General features: G+C 41.3%; 1 protein-coding gene across 2 annotated transcripts in view; it reads left to right on the top strand.

The window, feature by feature from the left end:
• CFAP47 (cilia and flagella associated protein 47) overlaps nucleotides 1-15,575 on the top strand; it is a 769,322-nt gene that overhangs the window by 515,848 nt on the left and 237,899 nt on the right. For both annotated transcript variants that reach the window (XM_073614843.1, XM_073614844.1), the window contains exon 53: nucleotides 13,303-13,478. In XM_073614843.1, the coding sequence (XP_073470944.1) occupies nucleotides 13,303-13,478 (176 nt within the window). The remainder of the gene's footprint in view (nucleotides 1-13,302; nucleotides 13,479-15,575) is intronic.

Genomic DNA, 15,575 nt, shown 5'->3' with positions numbered 1-15,575 from the left:
CACAAAGCCGGCCACCGCATCATTAACAACTGATGATTTATCATCTGTCAGCGGGCTTCCCCACTGACAGCTGAAATGTCAGCAATGAAAAATAGGCCCTTCAGGTCCATCCGCTGCACCGTTGGACCCAAAAAAAACCCCTCCAGTCTCGTTGAAGGCTCCCGTTATCTGTCTGCTCTGCCATTTGACATTTCTTAAAAATGAAGGGGCGGGCCACCCAGCAATGTCACCGAGTGGCCCTGCCCCCTAGCTATTTAAGAAATGTCAGACAGTGGAGCAGGCAGACGACGGGAGCCTTCGACGAGACTGAAGTTTCATTCCGAAAAATTTGGAATTTGTTAGAAAATGAATAAGCAAAATTAGTAACGAGTCTACAAAAAACAAAGTTAAACAAATGTTTCCATTCTGTACATGTCTACCTGTCTGTAAGGAAGAATCATTCCACTGGGGAGCCAGGCAGTTATAAGAATGTCTGCCAGATATGCGAACCCAGTAGGAATACAGAATATGATGGCACCGAATTTCTGTTATGTTTTCAAAAGATAAACTTCTCAGACATCTTTGCATTCTATTTTGATTTGTTAACAGTTTGCATTTTCAAACTTTTCATCTACATTATTTTACAGTATAGTTCTACCTTAAAGTGAACCTGTGCTATACCAGTACAAGGTTAGCCCACAGGTTTACGGAGGTAGCAGCGGAGGTTCTACTTTTGGATGGAACTCCACTTTAACTGCCTCACCAGCTCCGCATGCTCACTCTCTTTGCTCCTTCTTTGCTCCATTTGGAATTAAAAGAAGAAAAATAATACTTTCAGGTATTGGGAGCATGTGACTCCAATTCCCGCCTCTTGACAGCTTTGGTGCTTAGTGATTGTCTGCTAATGCTCCCAGCACTGGGGATGAGGAGTCATCAGGAGGAGTCCTAGTCATGACCTGGAGCCTACATAGAGCTTCCTCTCCTAGCATCAGAACAAAGCAGCAATGAGAGTATAAAGAAGGTATGTATTGTTGGTGAGGGCAGCAGTTAGTGATTGTATACCCTTGATTTTTTTAAATTAACAAACATGCTATTTTTACCTGCCCTTTGCAATAGTTTTGCACAGAGCAGCCCTGATCCTCCTTTTCAGGGTTCCCCCACCGGTGTTCCTGGCTCCTTCTCCTGCCATGTGCCTATTATGGCAAGCCACTTGTTGTAGGGTCTATCGTGTGGGCTCGATCCTGAGCCAGCTCTGTGTTGACACACAGAGTACAGCTTAGCCCTGCCCCCACTCCTCCCTCACTGGCTGTGATTGACATTGGCTCCCTCTGTTGTCTCTGAGCCGATGAGGAGTGAGAGAGATGAGACAGCCACTGCTCTTGTGCACCGCGGTGGATTGAAATTGGGCTCAGGTAAGTGTGGGGGCTCGGGGGGGCTGCACTCAGAAGATTTTGGACCTTATTACAGAGAATGCATTCAAGTAAATTCAGCCTTAAAACCACTTTAAAGGGTAGCTCCACTTTCATGGAGAAAAAAAATAGCAAATAAATAAAAGATAATATAGCGCATATAATTGGGACACAAGTCATTTTGTAATTGAATGTTATTAAAAATTACCTTTCCTTTTCAATCTGCATTCGCTGTAATTTTCTGAGAATGAATTGCGTGTACTGACCACTCCCCAGAAACATAATTCCCTGCTTGTGTGATTGGCTCACCAATTTTCCCAGAAGTCTGCACTAAGATACAAGTCAGATTTCAGACATCCCCTGCAACAAAAATGTCACTTTTGGAGAGATACTTTCAATAGGAACACATCTAAAGGGATGCAGACAAAGCAGCATTCCTCATTAGTGCTCTGCAGCTGCACAGCTGACCGTTAATTATGAAACCACTCCCATTAGATCCACTTTGCACAGAGGCACAAAGAAAGACAGAGGGATTTCTTCAGAATAACAAAAGGTAGGAAGCTGCAGCAAAGGTTGTTATAATCCTTGCAATGTACATAGATCACCCAGAGGGGATTTTTTTTTTCAACAAAAGTAGAGTTATGCTTTAAGTGAACCATTTGCTTTGCCCTGGACAGAGCACAGGTACACTTTGAGGTTTGTTTTGGTTTACTTATCACTTGATCACTTTTTATAATCTTTTATTGCTTACATTTTAGCTTTGTATACCATTACATAATAATCTGTTTTAAGTACATTGCTAGATTTTTACAGCAAATCAATGATAAAAGACTCTGGTAATCTACAAAGTGTGTGTCACAATTTAATGTACAGAAGGCAGATTATTTGTAGTAGATATACACCCTGACTGACAATTTGCTATATAGCACTGTGCTATATAGTGCTTTATCCTTGTTTGCATTTCTACGCTGTTGATTTCCTGCAGCCCTTTTTAAAGTCACTTCCTGTCCACACGCATACACTTTATAGGACAGGTGAACAATGCATATTGTACATAATGTGTTTGGAATGGCAGCTTATGGTTTGCATTGACCAGGTGATAATGAGGGACACAGAATTGACACACAATAACAGGAGGTAGCTGAACAGGGACCTTCATGGCAGGGTTACTATTATATATTGATATCTGTTGATTTAAAAATATTGAGATCAATTCTTAAAATTACTTTTACATGAAGTTTGTATGTTTTGGGTTTTTACAAAGTTTAAGATGTGATTGCTGATTGGTCATCATGGAAAACTTCACTTTGAATCCATTTACTGCTTTTCTGGCTGCATAACTAAAGAATACTACATATGTAGACTGTCACTACTATAATTTTATTTCTGGATTAGGCCTCTTTCTCACGGGGCGGATCAGTGATGATCCGCCCCGTGAACATCCGCTGGCTCAGCGGAGATCGCTCCGCCGATCCCCGCTGAGCAGGAAGATGACAGGTGCATCACTGCACGCTGTGCAGCGACGGACCTGTCAGAGCACCGCTCTCCCCTATGGGGGGATCGGATGATGACGGACCGTAGTGTCTGTCGTCACCCGATCCGATCTGAAAACGGATGGAAAAGTAGGTTTTTCCACCGCTACACTTTTCGGATCGGAGCGGGGTCGGATGTCAGCGGACATGTCACCGCTGACATCCGACGCTCCATAGTGATGAATGTATGTCCGTTTTTCATCCGAAAACGGAAGGATGAAAAACGGACATACGGATCGTCCGTGTGAAAGAGGCCTTAGAAATAATTATTTCTTTCGTGAAACCCATTTTATTAAAATGTTCAAGGTAATTATGAAAGGTTCAAAGTGGAAGCTGAGAATCTGCTTACTTGCGCTATTATTGACCTTTCTATATGCTTGACTTCAAACCATAAAACCTAAGAGGGTCGTGTGTATGATATAAGAGCTATTTGTTAATTGGACACTTGCCTGTTTAATATGAAATTATCGAGGCATCAATGACATTATTTAAAATGTTAAATCTCTATAAAAAAAAAACTCATACTGGCCTTTGAGGCTGCACTATGTAACTACCTCTATTATCAAAGAGCACATCACTTCCTGCATATGTAAGATCTGGTCTCATGCATCTTTATTATAATGAAACACCAGCTGGGAAATGGATAGAACTTCCTAAACCCATTTGTATATTTGACCTTGTCATAGACATTGCTGTATTTTTATTATATAACCTTGTGTTCAGAAAGTTTAATTTGCAATGCTGCAGTATGTTAATCTAATATGGACCTTACTTAGAAGACATGAGGTATTAGTGCATGAAAGATGATCATGCAAAAAACATTTGTGAATGTATTCTTAGTGATATCTATATGCATTAGTCTGTGACAGCAAATTGCATTTCATCAGTAGGCAATTCTGACTTTTCTGTTTTTAATCATTAAACTGGAGCCCCTGTTGGCTTATTTTATTCTGACTACTAATGAGTCTCATCTAATTTACTCAAAGGCTATTATTTTGGGAACCAATTTAATAAATGCTGAGTCATCTGTTTTAAAAGTGCTAGTTCTTAAAGAACCACTAAACCTAAAAGATAGGTTGCTGTGTATAAATGAGGTATTTATAAAACTCATAAGTTAAGCTCCATATACATCTATTGTTTACCTGCAGTTCACCTGCGGCTGCTCTTTCCTGCCAAGGCTTGGGTTTATTTGTGTTTGAAGTCTGCAAGATATAACACTGTGATCTGAAATTATCCCCATAGTCCACAAAATATCCAGTTCTTGTTGCGCTTTTCAGCTCTGCAGTTCACCTAGAGCAAACAAAGAAAACTGCAGGATGTATTGCCAATACAATATTTGTGTGTATGGATCCTTAAAGTATCAATAAACTCTTATTAAAAAGGATCACCCAGTAATTGTTATGCTTTTGGTTTGCTTTTCATTTGTTTGCTTTTTACTCTAACCACTTCAGCTCTAGAAGGTCCTTTCTTGTCCAGGCCATTTTTTGCGATACTGCAATACGTTGCATTAACTGACAATTGCGTGGTCATGCGGCACTGTACTCAAATAAAATTGATGTCCTTTTTTTTCCCATAAATCAGTGGTTCTCAACCTTTCTAGTGCCGTGACCCCATTGATCGTTTGATGGCACAGTGGCGGCGTTTGATGGCACAGTGGCGGCGTTTGATGGCACAGTGGCTGCATTTGATGTACAAAAATGCTTTTATTAATTAGTATCTCTGACTTACCAAAGTCACTGGTGTTCCGTCAGAATCAGCAAGTCGTTTGTGTTAACCAGAAGTGACGTTTTGTCGCCACTATCTTGGTAGACTTGTCCTCAGCAAGCGGACTTCGGTGAGTGTAAAAAGATGTCCGCTTACCGACTTCTAAGTGTAGCCTTACTGCGGATGAGAGTACCAAGATGGCGGTGACGGAACGTCACTTCCGTGCGGTCTCTCCTCTCCCGGAAGTGGCAACTCGCTGGCCGAGACGGACAGACTTTGCGTAACACAGTAACTTTGGGTCCGTCTCGGCCAGCATTTGCGACCCCCTGGCAAATTGGCAATCGACCCCCCATAAATAGAGCTTTCTTTTGATGGTATCACCTCACCAATCACCACCTCACCACACATCCAATAAAAAAATGTAAAAAATCAAATTTCTTCATCAATTTAGGCCAATATGTATTCTGCTACATGTTTTTTGGTAAAAAGAACACACCAATAAGAGTATATTGATTGGTTTGCGCAAAAGTTCTAGCATCTACAAACCATGGGATATATTTATGGGATTTTTTTTTTACTAGTAATAACAGCGATCAGCAATTTTTAGTGGGATTGTGACATTGCGGCAGACAAATCTGACACTAAGTGACACTTTTTGGGGAGCGTGTGACACCAATACAGTGATCAGTGCTAAAAAAATGAACTGTTACTGTACTAATGACACTGGAAGGGAAGGGGTTAATGTCAGGGGCGATCAAAGGGTTAACTGTGTTCCCTGGGAGTGTTTTCTTACTGTGTGAGGGATGGTTTAACTGTAGGAAGCCAGAGATCCTGCTTAGCAGAAACACAAAATCTCTGTCTTCCTTACTAGCAGAACAGCAATCTGCCTTGTTTACATAGGCAGACCGCCATTCTGCCTCTCTCTGAATAATCGCCGGGTTCCCAGGGGACATCGGGTCCCACTGTGTCCAATCACAGTGGGAGCGGGTCGCTGGCAGCATGCGTCCCAGACCCGAAGAGTAAAATCACTTAGTTACGTTATTTTGCGATTAAGGGCCGCCCTGCCACAGTATATGTACGTGGGGTGGTCCTTAACCACTTAACCACCTCCTGTCCATGCTCTAGCCAAAAGACGGCTACAGTGCAGACCTAATTTGCCGGGATTGTGTCCATAGATGTCCTCCCATGCTCGAGCGGCCTGCACGCCCCCTGCAGGGCGCGCACAGAGCGCTCTGTGATCAGCGAGTCTATGGGACTCGGCTGATCACATGATCACAGATCGGAGTAAGGGGCCGATCCTGACCCCTTACCATGTGACCAGCTGTCAGCCAATGATGTAAACAGAGCCGGTAGCGTGAGGAGTAAAAAAAAGCTGATCACCGGCGGCTGTGAGAGGGACATCAGTCCCGATCGTGGAGAGCCTCTGCGGAGGTTTCTGTGCCCGCCTGTGCCACCTACCAGTGCACTCCAGCGCCACCCATCAGTGCCCACAGTGTCACCCATCAGTGCCCACAGTGTCACCTATCAGTGCCCACAGTGCCACCTATAAATGTCACCAATCGGTGCCTCATCACCAGTGCTGCCTATCAATACCACCTTCCAGTGCCCATCAGTGCCACCTACCAGTGTCCATCAGTGCCACTCATCAGTGCCACCCATCAGTGCCCATCAGTGCCGTCTTATCAGTGCCCATCAGTGTTGCCTTATCAGTGCTCATCAGTGCAGCCCATCAGTGCCCATCAGTGCAGCCTCATCAGCGAATATCAATGAAGGAGAAAAATTACCCTTTTGCAAAATTTTATAACAAACTATGAAACGTTTTTTTTTTCAAACATGTCTGCCTTTTTTGTTTGTTTAGCAAAAAATAAAAACCCAAGTGGTGATTAAATACCACCAAAAGAAAACTCCATTTGTGTGAAAAAAATGATAAAAATTTCATTTGAGTACAGTGCAGCATGGCCGTGCAATTGTCATTCAAAGTGTGACAGCGCTAAAAGGTAAAAATTGGTCTGGGCAGGAGGGGGGTTTAAGTGCCCAGTAAGCAAGAGGTTTAGGACCGAACCTCTTTCTGAGATTTGTTGTTTACGAGTTAAAAACAGTTTTTTTGCTAGAAAATTACTAAGAACCCCCAAACATTATACATTTTTTTCTAACACCTTAGAGAATAAAATGGCGGTCGTTGCAATACTTTCTGTCACACCGTATTTGCGCAGTGGTCTTACAAGCGCACTTTTTTTGGAAAAAATAAATTGAATTAAAAAATAAGACAACAGTAAAGTTAGCCCAATTTTTTTATACTGTGAAAGATAATGTTACTGATAATGAGTAAATTGATACCCACCATGTCACGCTTCAAAATTGCACCCGCTCGTGGAATGGTGACAAACTTTTGCCCTTAAAAATCTCCATGGCGACATTTAAAAAATTCTATAGGTTGCATGTTTTGGGTAACAGAGGAGGTCTAGTGTTAGAATTATTGCTCTTGCTCTACCGATCATGGCGATACCTCACATGTGTGGTTTGAATACCGTTTTCATATGCCGCCGCTACTCACATATGCGTTTCTGCACGCAAGCTCGGCGGGATGGGGAGCATTTAATTTTTTTTTTTTTCTTATTTATTTTACGTTTGTATTTTTTATTTTTACACTGTTCTTTTTTTTTTTTTTTTTAAAGTGTCTCTTTTATTCCTATTACAAGGAATGCAAACATCCCTTGTAATAGAAATAAAGCATGACAGGATCTGGGGTCAAAAATCCGCCCCAGAGACCACTATTATCGGAAACCAGACCGCCCGCCGAAGAAGTGGATACCAGGATTATGGCAGCTAGCTGCTGCCATAACAAAGATATCCCTCTTCAAAGTTAGGACATATATCGGCGTGCGACAGTCTGGAAATGGTTAAGCTGTTAAAAGTTCAGCCCATCCAAAACTTTTATTTGACTTTTTGGTAGATGTTTGAGAGTTGAATAGAAGGTTTTTAAATCCAAAACTGAGTGGTAGTTTACCCTCCTTCACATGTGAAATATTTTTTTTCTTTGCAGGCATTAGTATCCTTAAAGTGATAATAAACCCTTATATAAGCCAACTAAAGTGACTAGCCTCATAATAGACACAGTGATGAAAAAAATCCTCTTGCATACACTAACTATTCATGTTCATCTCCAGCCTTCTCTTCTTCAGGGCTGTTCAGATCAAAGGTTATTTCTCAGCTTGCAGGGGCCAGGTATCTGGTGTCACATACTGCACAGCACAGAACAGAGAGTGAATGAGAGACTGAATGTAATTTGAGACCTGAGTGGGGTAATGGATACACCACCCTTTACACAGTCTCATAGGGAAACATGCACAGCTGGGTCAGCCAGTCACCTGCTGTGTGCTGGAGGTGGGGTGGGACCGTCTACCAGGATTGCCTGGTGTCAGGAAAAACTGGCAGAAGTGATTCATGCAGATGGCAGGGAAGGGAAAGAGCAGACTGGAACCACACTAAGTGCTATAGACTGAGGCAAGTACACACTATAGAAGAATATGCTTTGTTATTTTTAATTTTAGGGATTTACAACTTCTTTAATTTATTCTTCTTGATCCTGCCAGAAAAGGACTTCCTGCCCTAGGGTAACAATGCTGTGTCTATCAATGAGCAGTATTTTCACCCTAGGATGTGTGCTATTGTGGACTACAGTCTTATGTGTTGACACAAATCAATCTGCAATGTTTTTCTGTTGATTTAAATGATCTTCCAATTTAAAATACTCTTTACCTTTGTAAATGTTGTGGGCTGCAGTTTCAAACTTAAAATGAACCCATCAATTCTCCAGATGCATAGACATTACAGTATATATATAGTGTGCTTCATCAACTGCTTTAATCCCAGTATCTGTAGTACAACATGTTTCCTAGTGGTGCTGAAAGCTAGCACTTAATAAAATAAAGTGTTTTAATCTCCCTGAAATTTGGTTGAGAATTAGGGATTCCAGTGATATTTTGTGTAAGGCAAAATTAAGGTGGCTTTAAAGGGTGCAAGGGACTGTGAAAGGCTCCTGGGGGTTACAGAAGCTGCTGTTAATTATCTTTTACCTGTTCTTGTGCCAAATAATGACCCCTCATTAGCTTAATTATTTTACTTTTTTTTTTCACAGAAAGATATAACAGAATGCAAAATAGATAACATAAAAAAGAAAAAAACTAAAGCCAGAGTGCACAAATAAGGATCACAAACAAAAAAAAAAAAAAAAAAAGCACAATGAACACTAAACGTAATAAATGAAATACCCTACATCCACCTTCTCTCCAAAATAAAGTAATATACTCTGTATAGGAGTTAAAATAAAACATCACCAAAGCATCTCTGTGGTGTCGATTTAACTAAAGGCTAATACACTGTTTACTTTACAATAGAATTTTATTTTTGTAAGAGAATTTTCTCTTAGCTCAGTGAATGAGGTGAAGCTCTGCTGACTTTCACGTCTAATCATGTGCAAACAGCAATACTGTTTTTTTGTTTTTTTTTCTTGCAATGGGTATTCACCACATTCACTAAGCTAAGGGAACATTTGCTTAGAACATGATCAGCCTGCTTTAGCAAAATTTTGACCACAAAATCTGTAGTTTCACTACAGCGCATTTTTTTAAAATCACACTGTTCATCCGTTCTGCAGACCATATACTTGCTGGATGCACAGCTCCATTTAATATATGAAAGGAAGCACCAGCCCACTTATATTGGTAAGGAAGTGAGGAATACAATAGTTTTTTTTATCTGTGTACAACTTTGACCAGTCAGGTGCAATAGAATGCTGTTTCTTAATGGTACCCTGTCCACGTAGACTTTAAAAATGCAAGTGAGGATTGCGAAATTACAGTGGGATTTTGATGAGCAGCCAATTTAGATATATGATCCCAAAGTCAAATCATGCTAATTCACAACAACATGGCCATGATAGCCTCTTTAAAACTAAAGTAGTGCAAAGTGTACAGTAGTTTGCATAGTGCAGAAACCTGGAGAGACCAGATATGAGTTTTATAAAGTCAACCACTGATGAAGACATATCCTAATTGGCTGCCATGTGCTATTGCACTTTTATACATGGATTTTTGCATTTTTTTGTCATCCCATAGATGCATGGAGTGTAGTTAAGAATATGTGTTTCACAAAATAATGAAATGTAGTAAGGATTGTAAATTATAGGAATGAACAATTGTAAATCAGCAACGCAATACCTAGCCTCCAGTGGTTGCAGAATCCTGATGATTGCTGCATTTATAAATCATGTTGAGCTATGCAGAGGCTCTCACTTGCTTTGAGTATTCCTTTTATTCATGAACAGTCTGTGACAGGATTGTCATTTTATAACCAGTCCCGAATGAGTCAGGGCACAAGCATGAAGCTGAAATGCCAATCCAAAACTAATGATCTGGTTTTTCAAAGTTGACAGTTAACAGGCTAACTGCTGATATAGTCAACACAAATCCATCAACATTACAGTTTGCCTTACATGACTAGTTTTCATATATAAGCATTTGTCACTTTCCGACATACAAAGTGCACAATGTTAGGTTGTTATGTTTTTATGATTACAGCTTATTATAGCTTTGAGACCTGTCTGCATACGACATTTTTTTTATTTTTAATAATGTAATTATTTGATTTATAGATTCTGTTTCATTAAATAAATAATATTTTCAGTTGCTAGTGGCTTCATTTTAACTCAGCAATATGTATGCTATTCCTTTTTGCACATAAAAGATGTTGCCATAGTCTGCCTAACTTAACTATGTTGCTGGCTGCCTACATCATCACTAACTGACCATCATGTGGAGGAACAAGTACACAGTGCGCAACTCCTTAAGTTAGGTGCCAGCCCAGTTAGTGTGCTGCACAATGGAAAACAAGGAAGATCCAGAAGGCTGCACTCAAACAATCCACTTTATTTGGTAGAAACATTAAAACCAAATGACAGCTGGAGCAAGTACAGTGGGGGACAAGCATGTAGATGCATTTCACGCTGGAGTCAGCACTTAATCATTACTCTGGGGTAATGATTAAGCGCTGACCTTAGGCGCAAGACTCATCTATCTGCTTGTCCCTCACTGTACTTGTTCCATCTGTCATTTTGTTTTAAGGTTTATACCAAATAAAGTGGATTGCTGGAGTGCAGCCGTCAGAATCTTCCTTGTTTTCCAGCATTCAATGAAACCTGACAAAACTCACTCATGCCCGCTCCCCCTCTGTTCATCCTGCCCACCTGTTGGCCAATTGGTATGCACGCTGATAAGATTTAGCAGCTTTCATATGAACACCATTCAACCTGATCAATGCCCACAAAAGAGAGATACATCCATCTCTGACAATGCACTCTCAGAGGAAGATGACAATAACCACTAAACAAGCAAGGTTAAGAGATTCCTCGGGTTCCTTTAACATTGGAATTGTAGATCATGCTACTTCCCATGTACTCGTTTCTCCTCCGAAACCTGGATGGTCACTTATTGATGATGTTAGCCACCACCTTTTTAATTGATTCTAGCTAAAGAATTAAAGAGGAATTTTAGCCTCCTCACCAGTGATCCAATGTCTGGCATCCTCTCTTCAGTTTCTTCTGGGTGCCAGGTATGCATATACGTTCTTTTATTCCAGCACCCAGCACCGTCTCAGGAATGTACCCTGATCTGCACATGCAGCATTGTACACTTTTCTACCTTTAGTTCTGATTGAAAAAGAACTCTAGCTTTTCCTCCCCAAAACAACAGACATATTGTTCTTGTACATGAGTCACAACTCCACTGTCAGTTTGTGTGTAACTTACCTCCTTTAGCTGTATAAAGCAGGTTTCTGTATCTGGTATGTCACTCCTCCTCCTGGCTGAATTCCAAAGTTCTCTGACTTCCTGTTTCCTTCCGTTTCCAGTCCTGATACTACACGTCCCATGATCCTTTGAGCCACTATAGCTTCAGTGAGGGCTATAGGAGTCACTTGTACCAGTTCTGGGAGTTGATGTGGGTGGGTCCTAGGGTTACTGTGGGTGTTTCTGGGTCTTCGTGTGGGTGGTGAAAGGTATAAATGTGTCATACCTCCTCTTGCGTCATTCCTGTCCTGAAGCATTGCAAAGAACAATGGCTTACAGGTCTACAAAGGAAAGGGCTATGGAAGGTTATTATGAAGGTATTACCTTCATATGTAAATTAATCACTTCACAGAGAGCAGATCCCTGGGAGGGCGGGGTCTGAGGGGTGGTATGCTCCCTGTTTACACTGGTAGGCATATTTAACTGGGCAGAATTTAATTCTAATTCTGATCCATTTAATTCTGCCCAACAGCAGCACAGCTAGCTTTCAGAACGGCCTGTGTATGAAGGTGTTTCCTTCTTGAATAATGCTGTGATCTGTAAGGTGGGACTTGGGAGGTTTGTATTCTTCCTGTAGGTGTGACAGGGTGGGATTGAATGCTAATAGGATGTATTCAATCCCACGCACCATCAGAACTGAGAAGGAAGTTGCAGAGTCTGAAAGACTATAGAGGGGTTTGTTACAGACTCTAGCTGTTGCAGGAAGTGGCTGTACAAGGGACAGAGAGTCTATCAGCAGGATATACAGCGTGTCACATGACACAAAGCCAAAACTAAATGCAGAATATCAGGGGATCTGCAGACAACAGAGCAACATGGTACAGAGGTATAATCTATGCTGGGATTGATCATTCCATTCAGTTCTAGTGAAAAGAAAGTTGGAATTCAGCTTTAAGTTAGGCAGACCATGGCAAAATCTTAGTTTATGTTAAAAAGGTATGTCATTTATATTGCTGATTTAATATGTATAGTAAGCTCATTCTAATACTGATTAAGAAAGGTGCATTTGTTCTTTAACCTTTTTGCTGCCAATGTAAGGTTTACATTGGTGGCAGAACTAGCCTGTAAAATGAATCCTGGTTGATATAGCAGTGAGTCAGGAGGATATAAAGCTTCCACACAAACAGTAACATGCTCCCCACCTGATCATTCCCCCCACCACCACCATGTATCCCCGTCTCACCTGTCTTTCCTGGATGCCATGACAGGTGTCAGTAAGGAGAGCGGTGGGAGATCAGCAAACATCCAGGAAAGCTAACCAAGCTTAACTAGATAATGGTTAGGATGCTAATCACTTGTATCATAAACAAATGTTTTTTTAATAAAATACACGTTTCATCTTTTTTCATTCTTTTTGATCAGTGCTTCGGATCTCCTGTAGTCTCTTTGCGGCCACTTCATGTCTACATGCATGCACTCCAGCGATGGTGGAATTGCAATTCTAAGGGCTGGGTTTCTTGATAGTGGCAACAGTAGATCATGCCTGTGTAATGTGATTAAAGGGCTATTTGCCTCCACAAGAAGCCCAACTGACAATGCAGCAGGTCAATTGGGAGGAAGGGACAGGGTGTTGTCACTCTATAAAAGAAAGTGTAATAAGAGGAAGTAAACATGGAAATGGAAGGTCGACTTTGCTCATACTTTATTAACTTAATTTAGCCATTAAGGGTATGACTTAAACTTCAAACTGCCTGCAATAATCAATGGCTAACATGGTACACCATTCTACTACTTCTATAACAGATAAACAAAAAAAAAAAAAAGTAACAATAAATGGATTATAAAAAAACTATTTTCAGTCACAATTTCTGAAATTCTTTATTTTTTGTTACAGAAAACAGTTGGAATAAACATTCCCATTACAAACCCAACAATGGATGTCCTAAATTTTCATGTTCTGGTGGATGGTGATGGAGTTACTGGTGATGACAAATTTACTCTACAACCCAAGGAAACGTTTCCTTATGTAGCCAAATTTTCCCCAACCAAAACAGGGATTTCCAATGCGAGGTAAGTCATACAACACAAATAGAGTGAATATCAACCTTATTAAAATTGTAAAATTGATATGAAACTCAAAACATTCTTGGAAACAGTATACCACCACATAGTTCTACTGGCAATGTCAGACACAAAGAAAAAGCAAAAAGGAAAACCATGATAATTTAGCAGCATGTAACAGAATGTTTGTAACATTATCTTCTCCAGCGAGTTTTTAGATATAAGACCTAATTTATTAAAGTGTAATTTAGGGAAAATGAACTTACCCTGGGACTTATTTATTCATGCATGATGTACAGGAACTTGAACCAGTGTTGTTTTCACATTAGTCTGTTTACTTTTTTTCCTTTACCCTTAAGCGAGACAGGCCCAGGTGCAGGTGTTGCATATCAAGTAGCTTAACCTATTCCCACTGGCCGCACGCATATATGCAGCCTCTCAGGGAGTGGGCCTTAGCGCTGAGTGACCACATATATGCTACCAGAATGTAAACAGAGCTGTGTCAAGAGCGCAAGCCCTGCGCGCTCCCGGCATGGTTACCGAGTTAGTTCTTTACTTGCGATTGGGAGCTTTCCAATCATGTGACTGCTGTGACATGGTGGTCACATGTTCAGAAAATTCCGCCCAACTTCCCGGCATCAGAAACCTCTTTAAAGGGCTGTTAGGCGTTGGTGTTAAGGGGTTAAAACAAGAGCTTTGCTTTATTCCTGCCCCTCTGCAAATTTTACCTTACTTTTGCTTTTTTTTGAGCAATAGGGGAGTGAGAGAAAGGTAAAAATATCTCCAATGATAGAAAAGCCTACGAAGGGCTGAGGAGCACATGTGACAGTGGTCCAATCACTAAGCACCACTCTTATACCCAGATGTACAACAATTTTTTTCAATCTCATAGGCTGTACAGACTGGTGAGGAGTGAAGAAAATTGAGTATGTGTTGAATGCATTAAAGTTAACTTGCATAAACAAACATATGTTTACTTTAAGACACAAAGGGGTTTATTTTCTAAAACTGGAAAACTGGAGAGTTCAAAATTTTGTGCAGTTGTGCATGGTAGCCAATCAGTTTCTAACTTCTGTTTGTTCAATTAAGCTTTGACAAAAAAAAAAAAACCTGGAAGCTGATTGATTTCTAGGCAGAGCCGCACCGGATTTTGCACTCTCCAGTTTTAGTAAATCATCCCCATATGTCAATGCATTCTGAAGTAATTTCTGAGTAATTTAGCACATAAAATCATTTAATGGTCATAATTACATTCACTGTGCGAATATGGCAAGAATATCTATTTAACTAATTGAGTGGCAGCTGATTATTAGAATGAAGGGAAAAGGGGGAAAACAGTTTCTAACCCCCTCTTCCCTCATGGGATTACGTTAAATGGAGTTTCAAGTATTCCCTTAACTTAGAAAATGTGGGAAGGTGTGCCATTGGTCACCTAGTATCCAGGCAGTTTGAGAAAAGAGCAGGAAGGTGCTCTATTGGTCACCTTTTCCTAGGTAGATCAGGTGATCCAGTATCCAGGCAGGTCGGGAAAAGAGCAGGAAGAATTAGAAATAAAAAGGGGGTTTCGAGCCCCTGAGGTTCAGTGGCTCCAGTAAGTACAAGCTATGGTGTTCTAGGAGCTTGCTTCATTGAGCAAACAGCGCTTACTGTGGCTGAAGAAGATGTCCCTCCTGAGGCAGCTGATCATGCGAGCCAGTGAAGAAGCAGTTGATTGAATGTGAAGATGCCTGGATCTGCCAAAGGCATCGGGTCAAGAACCGGGTGGAAGAACCGGCAGCACCCCTGGGATGTCTGTCCCCTCGTATGCCACCATCATCTCCGCTGGCTCTGCTGCCACTACCACTGCAGCTGCGCCCGTCATCAGAGAGGCTTCCCCGCCATTGCACATAGAAGATTGGACCCCATCGGAGTATCCAGAGGAAGAGGAGCGGCTGACCCAGAGGGAAGATCCATTTCACCAGGAGGTCCTGCGTGTCACTTCCCGTTCGGCTGGGGGCCGGTGAAGAGGAGGCACTGTAAAGGCAGAATATGCTCCCCCTCACTGCCTCCCACTGTCTCTGCTAAACACGGTACAACTGGCAGCAAGCCGGGGGAGCCGCTGTCCAG

This window comes from Aquarana catesbeiana, linkage group LG02 (genome assembly GCF_042186555.1).
Source record: "Aquarana catesbeiana isolate 2022-GZ linkage group LG02, ASM4218655v1, whole genome shotgun sequence".
Lineage (NCBI taxonomy): Eukaryota > Metazoa > Chordata > Amphibia > Anura > Ranidae > Aquarana > Aquarana catesbeiana.
Note: the sequence above shows the minus strand (reverse complement) of the source record. Positions and strands in the feature narration are given on the sequence as shown.